Raw genomic sequence first — 18163 nt, forward strand, 5'->3', positions numbered from 1 at the left:
ATATCAAGAGAAATAGTTCCTTGCTATCTATTTAAAAAAGGATTATTTTGTAAGATTAATAAATAGACGTGGGAATTGTTTTTAATTAGATTTGATAAGAACATAAGAACATAAGAGAAGCCATGTTAGATCAGGCCAATGGCCCATCCAGTCCAACATTCTGTGTCACACAGCGGCCAAATATATATATATATATATATATATATATATATATATATATACACACACACACACACACACACACTGTGGCTAATAGCCACTGATGGACCTCTGCTCCATATTTTTATCTAACCCCTTCTTGAAGGTGGCTATGCTTGTGGACGCCACCACCTCCTGTGGCAGTGAATTCCACATGTTAATCACCCTTTGGGTGAAGAAGTACTTCCTTTTATCCGTTTTAACTTGTCTGCTCAGCAATTTCATCGAATGCCCACGAGTTCTTGTATTGTGAGAAAGGGAGAAAAGTACTTCTTTCTCTACTTTCTCCATCCCATGCATTATCTTGTAAACTTCCATCATGTCACCCCTCAGTCGACGTTTCTCCAAGCTAAAGAGCCCTAAGCATTTCAACCTTTCTTCATAGGGAAGGTGTTCCAGCCCTTTAATCATTTTAGTTGCCCTTTTCTGAACTTTCTCCAATGCTATAATATCCTTTTTGAGGTGCGGCGACCAGAACTGCACACAGTACTCCAAATGAGACCGCACCATCGATTTATACAGAGGCATTATGATACTGGCTGATTTGTTTTCAATTCCCTTCCTAATAATTCCCAGCATGGCGTTGGCCTTTTTTATTGCAAACGCACACTGTCTTGACATTTTCAGTGAATTATCTACCATGACCCCAAGATCTCTCTCTTGGTCTGTCTCTGCCAGTTCACACCCCATCAACTTGTATTTGTAGCTGGGATTCTTGGCCCCAATGTGCATTACTTTGCACTTGGCCACATTGAACCGCATCTGCCACGTTGACGCCCACTCACCCAGCCTCAACAGATCCCTTTGGAGTTCCTCACAATCCTCTCTGGTTCTCACCACCCTGAACAATTTAGTGTCATCTGCAAATTTGGCCACTTCACTGCTCACTCCCAACTCTAAATCATTTATGAACAAGTTAAAGAGGATGGGACCCAGTACCGAGCCCTGCGGCACCCCACTGCTTACCGTCCTCCACTGCGAAGACTGCCCATTTATAGAACTTAAAGAACTGATTGGTGACAATAATATTAGTTATCTCTTTAGAAGTAGTTGCAGAACAATGCAGTGTTATTTATTATAAGGAAAGGAGGAGCATTGTTTCTGACAGCAGTTGTCATGCATATATAAAATATAAAATACAATATCCCTTCAGACTGATACAGGCGACCAAATGAATCCTTACAATGAGGTTCAGTTATATCTGATTATCCATTATGAGATGAATACATAATGTGAGGATAAAATGGAGAATATGAGAACACTGTAAGATGCTTTGTGTCCCTGAGGTATACATGGATAAATATGGATATGTTGTTAAGCCAAACATACCCTGAAGTTAATCAGTATCTTTAGGACCAAAAGTGCCTGATCTGTGAACTAAATCAACATTAGGCACCTCAAGTTTCTAACAATTTGGATTCTTTAACCACTTAATTTTGTGATTATTTTTGGAAGTCCCAATATATTTTTACTTTATTTATTCAGCACAAATATTTTCATTTTCTGTAATGACTAAATGGATTCAGAAAGGTATTTGCCCTGGCAAGGTGCCTGGCCCTGCCTTTTGCAGTATTGGAAGGCAGATATAACAAAACTCCATACCTGGAAAGGCTCTGCTCCTATGAAGAAGAAGGACTGCAGATTTATACCCTGCCCTTCTCTCTGAATCAGAGACTCAGAATGGCTTACAATCTCCTATATCTTCTCTCCCCACAACAGACACCTTGTGAGGTGGGTGGGGCTGAGAGGGCTCTCACAGCAGCTGCCCTTTCAAGGACAACTCCTGTGATAGCTATGGCTAACCCAAGGCCATTCCAGCAGGTACAAGTGGAGGAGTAGGGAATCAAACCCGGTTCTCCCAGATAAGAGTCCTCACACTTAACCACTACACCAAACTAGCTCTCTATCAGCTAAGAGAGGTTGAAACCATTGAGTACATGCTTTTTAAATGCCCATACTATAAGGAAACACATGATGAGATTATTACTCCATTGCTATTATTCTGTTGCTAGACAAAATCTCTGGTCTCATTGAAAAATACTTTTATTATCTTCTCTCTGATAAGAATGCTAAGATTACTCATCAAGTAGCTAGATTCTGTTTGGTGATTTTTAGGTCTCAGAAATTTTACTGTAATTAGATATTAATTTTAAATTGTTCTATCTGGTTTATTATATGCCTTGAATTTTTAACGTGCAAATGTGTTATATGATTGGACAAATAACCATAATTTAAAAAATGACTGACTGTTTTCTGTAATGTTATTCCATTGTTGAAAAGAGATTTTACTTTATTAAAAACTTACAAGGAAATGAGAGGATACTTGGCAATGACGGACCTTCATGATTCAAAAGCTTTTAATAAGGAAAAACTGCTGGTTTAGCAAATCTTCCTAAGATTCTTCTATAAAAGGGAAGGTCAGTAACAAAGTATACTATACAGATAGTATAATAGGGTGTATAATGTTTATGCAATAGAAAGAGTGAAACTTGGAAGATCAAGTAATTTTTTTTAACTTAATTCTGCCTTTTTACTAATTTCAATAAAGGGCCAGCCAAAGTGGATGTGGAGTCAGAGGTTGTGGCTGTGAGGAGTGACAAGGTAGTGCTGGATGATACCATTGGTCCTGCAGAGATTGTCATCTGTAATGGCAAAATAGTTGATGTTCTACCAAAGAGAAGCTGGGTCCAACCGAGTGGAGAGAAGGCAAGTATGAAAAATATATTAAAAGATGTATGTGAATTCTACACAGTTTGCTACAAAACAAAACTGACAAACTGTATTTAGCCAGATGAAATAAAATCCATAGGATGTGAGGTGCAATTTCTGGACCCTGTATAATGATATAGCCTCATTTGTCTCAAGGACTTTATTCTATTAAAACTGATGAACAGAAAGGTAAAATAATAAAATACATCTGTAATATACTGTTGTTATTTAAAATACTGAGATTTTAAAAGCTGATCATTTTAATTTCCAAGATACATTGAATTATTAAAAGTTCAATGTTTGAGAGTAGCCACATTCCAAAATATTTTACAGAATTTCATTGAAACACGAAATTATCAAAATGTTTCATAATTATTCTATTCTTATGGGAAATACTGAGCCACTTATATTCCTTTCCAGAGTAGAGTTCCTAACTAATAGCAACTGACCTAAGGAGCATAATTTCAGGTATCTCTCAAGGGTTGGATCCAGTAATCCATCATCTTTGCCATGTTCCATCAGTCCCTTGAGGCTTACTGGAAAAGATTTGCTTTGAATGCAGAAGGTCCCAGGTTCAATGCCCAGCATCTACACCTAAAAGGTAGTAAGTGATGTGGAAAATGTCCGCCAGAGGTCCTGGAGAGCTGTTGCCAGTCAGAGTAAACAATACTAACCAGAAGAGACCAATGATCTGATTTACTATAAAGCATATACTATAAAGGATCCAAATAAAGTTGATTCTGAGAGGAGGGGTGACAGGACCCACATGAATTAATAGCCATCTGGGATGAAGAATGTACCAAAATAAGACAAAATCACCCCTTTCTCCATCTTCAGCAAGTGCAGCTCTATAGAAGAGTGAGGGGCAATTTAATCACTTTCTTACTCCTCAATGTAGCCACCTCAACCTGCACAGTTACTAGCCTATGTAGGTTCTATAGCCCTGGGAATTTACTTTCTTGAGGTCTAAAGAGACTGCTGCAGGGTAAAGAATATGCCAAAAACACACGGCATCTACATTCCACTGATGGATCACTGGATCCAACCCCACATTTACCACAAAATAACAATATTCCCACAGTATACAATTTCCACTGGCACTAGCATGAAAAATATTTGACAAAGAGAAAGCTAAAGCAACTTCAGTGCATAGTATTTGGAGAGGCAGCTTGTAGATGGGAACTAAGCCCAGCCCCAAACATTACATTGCTGTGAGCTGATTATTCTCTCAGTTACACAGGTTTTATGCTGCCATGACTCCATTGACTTTTCTCAGAACTGAATGGAGAATGAGGCAAGCCCCGTAGGCATAATGTCAGTGAGGAGGAATGAGGCAATTTATAGCTAGTACACTCTGTATACGTCAGGGTGAGGTGCTCTATTTTTACCAATTTTCTTCTGAGGGCTGAACTTTCAGTTGCCTGACCATCCTTTATCACAGGATTCTGCTGATCATAGTGTCATCCATACTGTTTGGATTATCATTGATTTGTTTTATTTTCAAACTGTCCTCAAGCTACCCATGAGTTTCTCTCACTACTGAATTCATAGGACAGATCTGAATAGGAAAGCTGCTGGGACTCTTCCCTGCAAAAGCAGTCTGTCTATGTGAGTCATCAGTGCAAAACACAACCATACAAGACACTGAAGATATATTAAAATATGAGCAAACAGCTCTGTATAGGACATTCGGTTTCTAAAATGATGGCATAGTTCAAAAGAATTATTCAAATGTAAACTAGAAAACTTGTTTTATATACTTCCATAAAGTAGTTCTAGGTAACTGATCATATACTGGATCTATAGAATGGATAAAGGTGACAGCTAAGACCTGTGCTTCACTAAGTGTTCATTCTGACTGCATCCTCTCTCCTTCTGACAGCTCAGAGCCTGAAAGAATTTTCCACTTATATACTTATCCTCATCACTGATTTAATCCCAAATTTGTTTGTTTGCTAGTTAAGCTCACAGCTTTAATTCAGTGGAATATTTTCCAGAAATGTTTTAGACAAATTCCTGCTTATACTTGCCCCCTCTCCCCCCCCCAAAAAAAATCACATCTGTCCGTTCCTGAAATTACAACAGCTTGATGTGCATGGGAGGGAGGGCTATGGGGGAACAATTAATCAAGTGAGCTCTTACCTTACATGAAGGTGCCTGTTGTGTTCATGAGATATACCTTCAAAAGAGTTTCTAAATGTCCTGGTTGTGTAATTGTGCATTCTTCTTCACTGCAGCGTCAATATCCTTTTCTTCACAGTTATTTGTATACTATCTTCTGATTTTGTCATGGAGGGCCAATCAAAACTGAAGAACAGATCAGCCTACCTCTGTCTTCTTGTACTGTGCCCAGGCTAGAGATGTTGGTGAATCTGGCAGGCAAGCACTGCAGAGACATGAGAAGGAAGAAGCTGCCACTCCATCTGTTTGACTCTTGAATGCCTTTTTCTCCCAGGGCCATCTCCATAAACAGCCCTGGACTGGGCAAGTCTTGAGGGAATGGTATCACAAACCTTGCACAGACACAGGGTGATTCCGCATTAGCCTTTGCTCCAGCCTCGGTGCTTTATTTCCCCCGGGGCAGATGTTGGATTCCACATCTCTTGACTCGGAGTGGCAGTTTGACCCGCCTCTAAAGCAGTGTCACCCTGCATCTAGGAGATCATAATTTTGCGAGAAGTTTATTTTTGATGCGGTTTCGGGGCTCGAAAGTTATGTGCGGAACTCACACCAATGCGCTGTCAAACTTCTCGCATCAGTAGAACACACCCACATAACTCCACGCCCACATAACTCCACCCAGTTATTTCGTCATACTTTCTTAATTTTACTCCCTTTGAACATTATTCAATATTTTCCTGAAATAAAGTAATTTTTTTAAACAAATCACATTTCGTGTTACAACGCGAAAAATATATAACGATGTAACGCGATTTTCTTTTACTGAATACATCCCTTGCTTCCACCCGCCCCCATTCTTTATGGTATTCCACGTGATTTTGATAATGTGTCATTACATTGTAATTACTTTCTTCCCCCCTCCGATCAAAATCACTCCTATTATAATTTTTTTCCCAAATAAGATCGTTACAACGCAACTAAATAAATAGCAATGTTACACGAACTACTTTAAAGATGCGCAATTGCTACCTTTATCGATCCTGCCCCCCCGCCCCCCGGTATGGCCTCAAACAGGAACAGGAATTTGATTATGTTTATAGGTTTATATTTTTGATAGGTTGGGGAAACTTTCTCCCTTAACCCCTCTGCGTAAATCTCCCCCCCCCACACACACACACACCTTCATGCATCTATTTGTAATTTGTTATAGCTTTTAATGGGAAACTGTGTGCTTAACATTCAGCATGTGTGGATAAAAATGGTGGATCGCTGACTCAGATTTCCCAGGGCTTAGATAACCTGCCAATGGCAGGGCGAAAAGAAAACACATGACTTTGCCAGTATTATGCCTCTGGCATTACGTTGTAACGCGAACAAAGACAATTGCATTGTAACGCAAACACGCATGTGTGTTAAAAAAAAAGGGAAACGTATGAGGGAGGGGAAAATTGCTACAATTGTGGGGGAAACTCCGGAAGCAGCAGTAATGTGGAATCAGAACACACGGAACAGATTGGGAATTGAATCCGGGAGAAATCCTCTAGTGCGGAATTGGGAAATCACACCCGCATGGAACAACCCCAGAGCGAAAGGGAGGCAAACGCCAAATGTGGAATCAGCCACAGTTTCATCTTCCTCCAAAAGCTGAAGGCCAAAGCTCAACAGAGCCTCTTTCCAGCTAGCCATGCCCAGACAGGAATGAACATGAAACATTTTCTTAGACACTTCTTGCATTAGTAGCGGGACTCTGCTTCATCCACTGAAAAAAGGTGGGACAGTTTTATGTCTGCCTGAAGTGCATTAGAATGGTACGCCACCACACTACAAATACTGATCCCAATGCACCCCATGAAGCAAAACAACAATTATCATGTCCAGGGCCAGATCTGGGGGGCAGAGGAGGGTACTTGCCCAGGGCACGACGGAGGGGGGGCACCGAATTGGGTATGGAGTCCATTGTATTCTACAGGACCATAAGATAGAATGGCCCATAAGGGGGCGTCATTTTTTAATCCTCCCCCCCCCCCAAAAAAAAACCATGCAGATCCAGTCCTGATCATGACAGAATAAACATTGTTGGTCTTTTACTTGCTATAAGACTCTTTGGGTATACTACACCACAGCCTTAAAGTGGTTTAATAGCATTGTACACAGGGGAGGAAATAAAGAAAACACAGCACAACCAAAATTTAGGGGGGGGGGGGGGAAATTCCCTATGCTTTCAATGTTAATCCTTTTAAAATATTGCTTACCCTAACCAATAAGAACCAATAATCCTTAAGATTTGATGGTTGCTTGAACTCCACTTCCTAGGGAAGATAGTAAAATAGTTTGTTGGCAAACAAGCACCCTCCCACAAAAAAAAGTAAGATTCCTGGTATTTTGGGAAATATAAGCAAATCTCTTTGAGTCTTCTGATCAGCTGCTGTTAATCACAAAATCTAGCCTTGCAACTCTCAATGATCAAATAAATTATGAAATATATTTAGAAACTATAATAAATGTGAGTTATCATCTGCGTTAAGCATGGATATACTCTATTATGTACTGGATGATTGCTGTTGGGTTTTAAAGCATGCTTCCTAATTTCTGGCCCTTTAAAATGTTGTGCCATCATTCTTGCAAGCTTTCCATGGCAACTCTCAAAAGCCACATTCTTACTGTGCTTTGAATTAAAATCCAGAATTCCAATGAGCCTGTACAGAACACAAGTATTTTCTGGTATAACAATATACAACCTGTCATGGTTTCAGTATGGAAGATCAACTTGGCATGTTCTGTAATTATCTTTGAGGCTGCAAACAGATATACATAGTTCAAATTATGAGTCTACTGTGCATCTATCTGCCCCTTTTTGGCAAGGCATACAGCTTTCCTGAGGAATTGTGCTTCTGGTTTCCCACAGAAGCTCACTGTGCAAAATGAGAACTGGCTGGCCCCTGTGGTATTGATGAAAGCACTTCCCACCTTTCCTGCCAAGAGCAAAATCTGAAGGGTTTTTAAAAAGTGGCTCTTTAAAGGCAACAGAAAAATGTTTAACTAGATAAACACATCAGGCCCCTTTAAGCCAAAAGGTTATCCTAGGCATGGGGGTGGTGGTGGCAAAAAAAATTTGCCTTGGATTTGTGGAAATCTGTTATTGCAGGAGGAAAAGCACAGCCTCCTCTGCAGCAGAGAAACTGGCACCGACTCACGTAGGATGGTACAGCTATATGCTGCACTCCTAGGCCCTTCTCTTACAGGTGCTGGATGTTGGAGATCTCATGGTCATGCCAGGGATTATAGACCCTCATGTGCACATGTGAGCCTGGACACTCAGCTTGTGAAGGATTTACATCAGTGACGAAGGCTGCAGCTGCAGGAGGAATCACCACCATTGTTGATATGCCATTGGATGATGCCAAGAGACTGGGGGTGGGGAGGAATGCTGCTATTCCAGGCACAGGCACACTGCAGGCAGAGACAACTGTGAGCCCAGTGTAGTCCACACAGTCAACATAAGAGAGCAATAATTGTTAGCATTGGATTCTTCTTCACCAAATTGTCCTTCCTTTTTTCTTTTTTTTTCATAAGAGCCAGCACAGAAATCCAATGATTTGTCTGTTAAGATGCATCCCTATAGTCCCCTGACCTTGATAGCATCGGCAAGCCCAATCTCATCAGATCTTGGAAGCTAAGCAGGGTCGACTCTGGCAAGTACTTGGATGGGCGACCTCCTTGGAATACCGAAGCCAGAGGGAGGGGTGGGCTTTATTCAGCCACCTCCCTGAATATCCTCCATACTCTCAGTAGGAGTAGTCACCAGAGGTCACCATGACTTCCAGATGTGCGCACACACACTCACACATACATCCACATAAAAATACCCCCCCAAAAGCATCCCTATAGTGATGTACTTGGAGAATCCCCTCCTCAACTCATGAAGCTGTTGTAGCAAAACATCATAGACCCTTTGTTTTGGCCCATTATTGTTGCTTTGTGTATCACTATAGCCTTTCTTTCTGTACCCATATTACAGATTTCAGAAAGTTCCAAACAAGGCTTCTACTCTATCTGTAGAAAACGTGGCTCTGCTAAATGCCATATGTGGTCATGCATTGCCATCTGCTGGTCATATTTAAACACTGTAGGTTCTGACATCTTCCAGGAATGGTGAAGTTGCATGTTCACTTTCCATATAAAAATTAGGGTTTCCAATTCCAGATTGAGAAATTTCATGAGATTTGGAGGTGGAACCTGGAGGTTTGTGGAGTAGAGGAACCTCAGAGGGGTAAAATGTTCCTTCAAATCAGCCATTTTCTCTAGGGAACATATCTCCATAATCTGGAGATCAGTTGTAACTATGGGAGATCTCCAGGTACCACTTGCAGGTTGGCAACCCTAAATTCAAAATCCACTTTCCTCTCTTTTGATTTTTCTCCACAAATATACATATGATGTTAGCATATCATCAATAACCCCCTGACCATTCAGAGCCAGTTTTGTGTAGTGTTTTAAGGACACAAACTCTAATCTGGAAACTGGGTTTGATTTCCTACACCCCCCCCCCCCCACATGCAGCTGCTGGTGTGACCTTGAGTCAGTCACAAGTTCTTTCAGAGTTGTTCTCTCAACAGCAATTTTCGAAATAGTTCTCTCAGCTCCACCTACCTCACAAGGTATCTGTTGTGGGAAGAGGAAGGGAAAGGAGATTGTAAACTGCTCTGAGACTCCGAGTGAAGGGTGGTGTATAAATCCAATCTCTTCTTCTTTTTGCATCATAGGTGATTCACATTTAGTTTAGAAAATTTCTGTCCTGCTTTTCTATTATTATGTTTATGTTTATTTGATTTATATCCCGCCCTCCCCACCAAAGCAGGCATCAGGTAGCTCGCAAAGGGATAAAAAAGGATACACCAACAGAATAGTAATATTTAATAAAAATAACAACATAAAAAAGCAGATTAAAACCAGTGGGTCAGGAAATAATACTATCAGAGATCATCTGAAACAAAATGGCCACAAGCATGGGTAAAGTTATTCTTGCTTAATTAGTAAATGCACATTTATATCTCATAGTCCGGTAAAACAGATTTATCAGCAAAAATTCAAATAAGTGATTCTGGTAACAGGAAAACCTCATATTCAGGAGTCATCACATTAAACAGAACAAATTACAATTAAGGGAAGATTTCTGCTAGAATTAGACTGGGAGGGAGTGTTCTAAAGAAAGGGGAAGAAAATAAAGAGAGGGTTAATACATAGCCTACCTTATTTCTTTAGACTTATGGTGGCTTACAGAGCAACAAAAAGTTTCAAAGATAAAATTTCAAACATAAAGAGTCCATTAACAACAACAAAAAGAACAATGCATAGATTAAAAACACACCGCCTGATCTCCTCAGAGAGTTCACCCTCCCCCAAATGCCCTCTGAAATAGAACTGTCTTGGAACCCTTCCTTATGCTAATGATATTACTCTCAATCAGTCTCTTATTTGAAGCCCTATGATGCAACAGGAACTGTGGCCTAGAATTAATTTAATGATTTAGACATTTTCTTTTTTTTTTCTTTTTTTTTTTTTTTCAGGTTCATAAATTTTATTGAATTATTCCACCTTATAAGGACAAAAACATATAAACATACAAAACATACAAAACATATTTCTGTGCAAATACATATAACTCACAATCATCTCAACACTTTCAATCCCCCTCCACCTCCCAGACATCCTCCCAAGCACACCGGGAGTGACCAGAGTATAATGTTTTACTTTCCTCTTATTCCAACAACATACCTTTACTTTTTACCCAACTAAATATCGGTTCCCAACTCTCTTTACATTTTTGCATGTTTCCATCACATAACCTTGTGGTCATTAAATCAAGTTCCGCAGCTTCTGTAAGCTGAACAATAAACTCTTCCCTGGAAGGTATTTTTGGTAGCTTCCAGTATTTTGCATATAATATTCTTGCAATAGTTACAATATACATTAGCACCTTAGTTGTTTCAGGTGGGAGATTTTCCCTGCAAACATTTAAAAGATAGAGCTCTGGTGAGTGTCTAAGTCTGATTTTCAAAATCTTCTGGGTCCAAATACTAATTAAAGACCAATACTTTTTGGCATGTTCACATTTCCACCATATGTGGAAAATTGACCCCTTAGCCTTTCTGCATTTCCAACACTTGTCTGAGTAACTGGGGTAGGCTTTAGCTAATCGTTCCGGCGTCAAATACCAGCGATAAATCATTTTATACAGATTCTCTTTGTACAAAGCTGGTTTAATCAATTTTATGTTCCGTCTCCATATTTTTTCCCAGTCATCTATTGGTATGCTATAACCGAAATCTCTCAACCATTTAACCCAAGATTCTTTCACCACCTCTCCCTGCATTTTCTCCCTGAGTAGCCACTCATAAATTTTAGAGATTAACTTCTGATCCATTTGGATAATTTGGTCAAGGTCATTTAATTTTCTGGAAAAGCCTATTTCTTTATCTTTCTGATATCTTGATTTTATTTGGCACTTCAACCACCAATCCAGATGGTCCATTTCTTCTGCTCGGAGGTTGTTTTGTCCATCTAATAGATTTTGGTAGCAAATATTGTTCCAAGTGTAGAGATTCGGGTGAGTAGATGCCTCTACCGGTGATAACCATGATGGGGTATAAGAATAGAATTTTCTAATTTCTAACCATGCTCTATAAAGGGATCTTCTGATCTCATGTCTCCAGAAGGAACTGTTTTGCGGGGGACTATGGTACCAAAGGTATCCGTGCCATCCTTTCTCCAGACCTGCCCCTTCTAATACTAGTATTCTTTTATTTTTCAAAGTGATCCAATCCACTAACCAGACTATTCGACTAGCCATATGATAGAGGTTCCATTCTGGCAAAGTAAATCCACCTCTAAGTTTGCTGTCCTGGAGTACCTTAAGTCTAATTCTAGGTTTTTTGTTTTGCCAGATAAACTGTAAGATTATTTTGTTGACCCGTTGAAAAAAAGACTTTGGGAGCAAAATAGGAATCATTTGAAAGAGGAATAATATTCTTGGCAGCACATTCATTTTGACAGTGGCTATCCTGCCCAGGAGTGAGATTTGTAAGTCTTTCCATCTGGATAAATCTTGTTGTATCTCTTTCACTAATTTCTCATAATTGTTTCTATATATATCTTTTAAATCTTTGGTCATTTGAATTCCTAAATATCTTACTTTCTTCCCCTGTAGAAATTCCGACTTTATTTCAAATTGGCTAATTTGCTCATTATTCATATTTTTAGTAAGAAATTTTGTCTTCTGAGCATTAATCTTAAGTCCCGCTACTTGCCCATATTGTTTAAACGTTTCTTTCAAATAAGCAATAGATATATTGGGATCTTCCAGGACACATAACATATCATCTGCGAATGCTTGAATCTTCAATTCCTCTCCCTTGATTTTTATTCCTCTTATTCTGTTTTCGTCTCTTATTCTTTGCAATAATGGCTCTAAAGTTAAGGCAAACAAAAGAGGTGACAACGGGCATCCTTGTCTTGTTCCTTGTGCCATTTCAATCATGTCCGACTTAATGTTGTTAAAGTTGATTCTTGCCTTTTGTTTAGTATAGATGGTTTCCACCAAATCGCAAAAGTTTCCTCCACAGCCCACTGCCTTTAATGATTTTATGATAAATTCCCAGTTCACATTATCGAAGGCTTTCTCTGCATCGACAAAGATAAACGCTACCTGTTTCTCTGGATGTTCTTTGTAAAATTCGATAGCGTTTAATAAAAATCTTACGTTTTGCCTCATCTGTCTACCTGGTATAAAACCTGTTTGGTCTTCATGGACAATAGTTCCTATAACCTTCTTGAGTCTATTTGCCAGAACACTGGCAAAAATCTTGTAATCGACATTCAATAAGGAGATAGGTCTGTAATTTCTCACTTCTGCTGGATCTGTGTCTTCTTTGTGTATCAATGAGATCAACGCCTCCTTCCAGGATGCTGGTATTCTATGATTTTTTTGAATATCCTCAATTACATTTTTGTACGGAATGAGGAGTTCTTCTCCACAGGTTTTATAAAATTCACTTGGTAGTCCATCTGGGCCTGGTGCTTTATTTGGTTTCTGCTGGTTTATCGCCTCCACTATCTCATGCATAGTAATTGGTTTTTCTAATTTTTCTTTTTGTTCTTTAGATAGCTTTCTCATCTTAGTCTTAATTAAATAATCATCTTGCCACTGTTTATCTATATTTTGACCTTTATATAATTTTTGATAGAAATTTTGAATTATTGTTTTCATCTCATCGATTTGTGTTATCTCTTTTCCTTCTTCATCTCTAAGTAGCTTTATGATTCTCTTATTTCTTTCCTTCTTTAATTTATATGCCAGCCATCTACTAGTTTTATTTGCATTTTCAAAGTGGGTTTGTTTCATCCATTTCAACTGTTTTTCCACTTCTTCCATTAGTAGTAAATTAATCTGATGTTGAATAGCGGCAATCTTTAATCTTATCTCTTCTGTGTTTCTTTCCTTTTGCTGTTTTTCTTGATTTCCTAATTTGAGGGTCAGTTCTTTATACGATTTCAGTCGCTCCTTTTTTCTTTCCGCAGTATATCTTATTGCGATACCCCGAAAAAAGGCCTTGAAAGCATCCCAAATAATATCCATGCTAGTGTCTTTGATTACATTATTTTGAAAAAATTCTCTAGTTTCTTTCTTGGCTATTTCCAAAAATTTGTTCTCTTTCAAAATCTGTAAATTGAGGGTCCAACGAAAGCTTTTTGCTGTTTCTAATAGTTTGACCTGTATCGGATTGTGATCAGCGTAGGTTCTGGGTAAAATTTCTGCCTGATGAAGACGTAGCACTAGGTCCGCCGACAACCAACACATATCTATCCTCGACCAGGACTTATGCACGGATGAGTAAAACGTATAATCATTGGTTGTTGGATTCTTGGTTCTCCACGCATCTATTAGGTTTAATTCATCCGCTAATTTTAAAAAAGCTCTAGGCAGATTATTTCGCAGCTTTCTTTTCTTCTGTTCCTCAAATTTTTTATCCTTTTCTGTATCAAAAACCGCATTATAATCGCCTATAATGCAGCAATTCTTTGGGTTAAGTTCTGTCAGTTTTCTGTGTAAAGCCTGGTAGAATTTTTCCAAATTCTCATTAGGGGCATAGATATTGACTAATGTCACTTTGTTGCCATTAAGTTCTATCTCTATTATCACCACTCTTCCTTTTTTATCCGTATAAAGGCAATTTGAGTGAATGGATTTGGATACATAAATGGCTACCCCTCTCTTTTTCTTCTTTGGATCAGATGAATGGTAGAGAACCCCTAGTTTCTCATTTTTCAGATATTTTATGTCTTTTTCTGTAATATGTGTCTCCTGTAAACAAATTATTGATGAGGAAGACTTTCTCAGCTGTTGAAAAGTTCTTCTCCTTTTTCCTGGGTCATTTAAACCATTAACGTTAACCGATATTATTTGCAGCCCAGGCTTAGCACTCATTTTGTCTGATCTATACTATCCGGTATTAATTTCTGGGTTTTTTTAGTTTTAATCTTCGTCTTGATTCTTTCTCTTTGCGGCCTCTGCGGAGCTCTTTCTTCTGAATTACTTTGACCGTCTTCTTCTTCTTGTTCATCCTCCGTTTCCGACTCTCGACTGCTTTTCTCAATATGTTGTTCCCAGAATTCTTCTGCTTTCTCAATCGAGTTTATATTATGTCTTCTAGATTGATACGTAAAAAGTAATCCTTCTGGAACCAACCATCTGAATTGTATCGAGTGACTAATCAGCCATGATGACAATTTCCGATATTTCACTCTTCGTTGTCGAACTTCCCAGGGCACTTCTCTCAAAACCTTAATTTTAGCATCTTTCCATTTCAATTCTCGTTCTTTAGCTTTCCTTTGAATTTTCTCGCATGTTGTGAGATGAACAAATTTGACTTGAACTTCTCTTGCCAAATTATGCTGTCGTGTGTAATTTGATGAGACTCTCTTAACCCATTCGATTTCTCTACTTCCTTCCTCCAAACATTCTACATCCTCAGAAGACAGCATTTCTATTACTTTCTCCATTATGTTTTCATTCTTTTCTTCTGGTATATTTTGAAAGCGTAATATATAAGCTGCTTTCTCCATTTCTAACCTTATTACCCTTTCTTCTAATTGGGCCAAGCTTGCTGCATTGTCCCGAGTTCTGTTGGACATCTCTTTTTCTTTTTCCTCTATCTTGTCCACTTTGGCGGTCAATCTGTGGATCTGTTGAGTGTTCCCCAATAATTGTTTCTGAAATTCTTCAACCTGTTTATTAGTTTTTATTATCTGCCCCAATAAATCAGCTTTCATCGTCTCTAGTGCTTCTTGATTTTGTTGGAAGCCTTCCATCACAATATGTTGTAGCTTTTCAATGGCATCTTGATTTGTTCCCTCTGCCCCTGGTTTTCCCCCTCCCCCAGGGGTGGGTGGGGGGGTCGCTTGTCCAAGTTTTTTTGGGCCCATATCTGCTCCTAAATTAAATAGTTAGTGTTATTTTTAGAAGCTTCTTCCGTTTACAATTTTCAATCCCCTTATCCAGGAGATTCCTTCTATTAAATAATTTAGTATAATTACTTATTTCTAGGCCTCTATAATCAGCAGCAATTCAATTCCTTCAGCATTCAAATATAGTTCACTTCAGTTCATCCAATATTTAAAATCAATTCAATTCATTCCATACAGAAATCAAATAACCTTCTTTGCTAATTATTAAATCAAATTGTTTTCATTACTACTCATTCAATACCTTAATTTAAATTCTATTTATTTCTAATATATAATTACCTTGAATCCTAGTAGCAAATTCACCTTTAAACAGTTAATTTCTATTTCTATTCCAACTACAGCAAAATAGTTTTCTTACCAGTTAGTCACTATACTATTAACAAAAGTGTTCAGTTCAATTCTTTACCCTCTAGTAGAATTCAATTCAGTTTTCTGTCTTCCAGCTCTCTGCAGTCCAGTTCTCTACAGTCTAAATAATTGTCTCTTCTGTAATTTATCTCCTGTTCTGTTCCCCTTTTCCTTTTTATTCCAATTATTTCTATTTGTCCCGTATAGTCCCTTTATTTTTCTTGTATTCTTCTGTTCTTCTGTTCTTCTTCTTGTCTATAATACTGTTTATAATACTCTATGTGTTCACTGTCTATGTCCGCGCCGTTTCTTGCAGTATCCCAATCAGCTCCAAGAGCGCCTAAAAGCCCATCTTCAGTGGGGAGACAGCCGCAACAAAGCGTTGCTAAAAACCGTCTCTCCACTCTTTATCCAGTATGTGATTTTCCAATTTCTATTTCTTGGCCTCAGTTTATCCTCTATCCAGTAAAAAAGCTCACCAGCCTTGTATATTATTATTTTTAGTAGAGGACGCCATTCTCTCCCCGCCTCGTGGTTTCACTTTCAACTACAGCAGAGCCGCCATCACACTGTAATCCACACCGCGTCTTTCATAGCTCCCCTCTTTCGCTTCTATCTTTTCCTGTTTCTCCCTCCTTCCACCTTCAGTATCTTTCCCTTAAACACTTCAAACCACCTTCTCGACTCAACTACTTACTCCAACCATCAGCCTACTTGCTCAGTCCATCAATCTACTTACTCAGTCCATCTCTTCTTTCCCGAATACGACCTCCGCCGCCGCCGCCGCTGCTGTCCGCCGTCTGTCGTCCGTTTCTTTGCCCGGCCGGCTCGGTCTCAATTCTCCTACCTTAGTCTTGGCTTTAGTTTTCCGTCTTCTTCTCCTATCCTTGTACTCTAATTCTAGCCGTCAATAGTTCTCGCCATCAATCAGTCTCAGTTGCCTTTCCATCCCGCTTCTCTCCACTTCCCTCCGCTTCTCCTTCCCTCCATGTTCTTCACCTTCTTTTCCTTCGTTCTACGTCTCTCCGACAGAGCGCTCCCTCCGCGACCCACATGCAAGTTTCAAACTTCGATGAATCCTCTTGGAAGGTACAGTTATGTTTCTTCTTGTTGTTTCATGCGATGGATATGTATGTTATCTCCGTCTGCTCCCTTGTCCGGTGGCCCGGTTAAGCACCAGAGTGTTGCTGGGCATCGGCTTCAGGGGCTCATTGGATCTGAATAGGGAGCCTCCGCTACCCATCCAGTTTCCAAATAGCGCCCCAAACTGCGACGCGTCTTCCGACGCTTCTTTAGGGGGTACTTTCAGGCCGAAAGCCCCCCCAAATGCCCAGCAAATCCAAGCTTCTCCCGGAGCTCGGGAAAATGCTTAGCGACACCACGCCATTACACCGGAAGTCCGATTTAGACATTTTCAAATAACTTTTCAAAACATGTAAACAACTGTTATGAAAATGAGGGGGAAAGTGCAAAAAAAAAATGGAAACTTAAATATAAGTTGTTCCAACTTACTGCTCATAATAATATGCAAAGCTTTGTCATTGCAAAGTTAATGAAAAAGTTTTGTTGTAAATAATGGATTCCTTGACAACAGCATAAACAAAATGTCAGAGCCATTATAGGATTGAACTAGTTCCTATACAAAATGGAAGGAGTTCCTTTTCTTTTCATACTATGTGTAAATTTAAGTCATGCAGACATCAGAGTTGGTTTCTTGGGAAATTTCCGTTAATGTATTAAGAGGCTCAGAAACATTATAGGCTGCATGTGAGTGTGGTCATCACACTGGACCAGAAATGAAATGGGACACACTGCTGAGTAGCCTTCTGGGTAACATCTTCTCTTTCATCTCTCTCCATCACTCAGATATATCTGTCCTCCAACCACAACTTTGATTGGCTTGGATAGCAAGCTGCTGCCTGCCAAGGGGCAGTGCCACATTGATGTTGCCTTTTGGGGTGGCATCATTCCTGGAAATCAGGTTTATATCCAGTTAGTCACAAAGCTATATCAGTCCCTCTGTGGGTGCGGTCACACCTCACATTAAAAGTGTGTGTGTAGCACTCAAATTTGAACAGCTGAATATTGATTCGATGCAGGGCCATTCAGACAAGCATCCAAGAATGTGACTCATTCTGTTGTTGAGAGTTCAGGCATCCAATACTATCACGCTCTTTTCTTGGAGCATGCGTGATCAGGTGGTGATTTCTGGGAGAGGGGGGATTCATTGAACATGCGCCCAACTGTTTGGAGGTGGGAAATC

General features: G+C 39.4%; 1 protein-coding gene across 1 annotated transcript in view; it reads left to right on the plus strand.

The window, feature by feature from the left end:
• Positions 1–18163, plus strand: part of LOC132574324 (allantoinase, mitochondrial-like) — a 43209-nt gene that overhangs the window by 4169 nt on the left and 20877 nt on the right. The window contains 4 exon segments of the mRNA XM_060242686.1: positions 2747–2904; positions 8271–8326; positions 8328–8420; positions 17767–17881. Coding sequence (XP_060098669.1) covers positions 2747–2904; positions 8271–8326; positions 8328–8420; positions 17767–17881 — 422 coding nt within the window.

The sequence above is a fragment of the Heteronotia binoei genome, chromosome 6, assembly GCF_032191835.1.
Source record: "Heteronotia binoei isolate CCM8104 ecotype False Entrance Well chromosome 6, APGP_CSIRO_Hbin_v1, whole genome shotgun sequence".
NCBI lineage: Eukaryota > Metazoa > Chordata > Lepidosauria > Squamata > Gekkonidae > Heteronotia > Heteronotia binoei.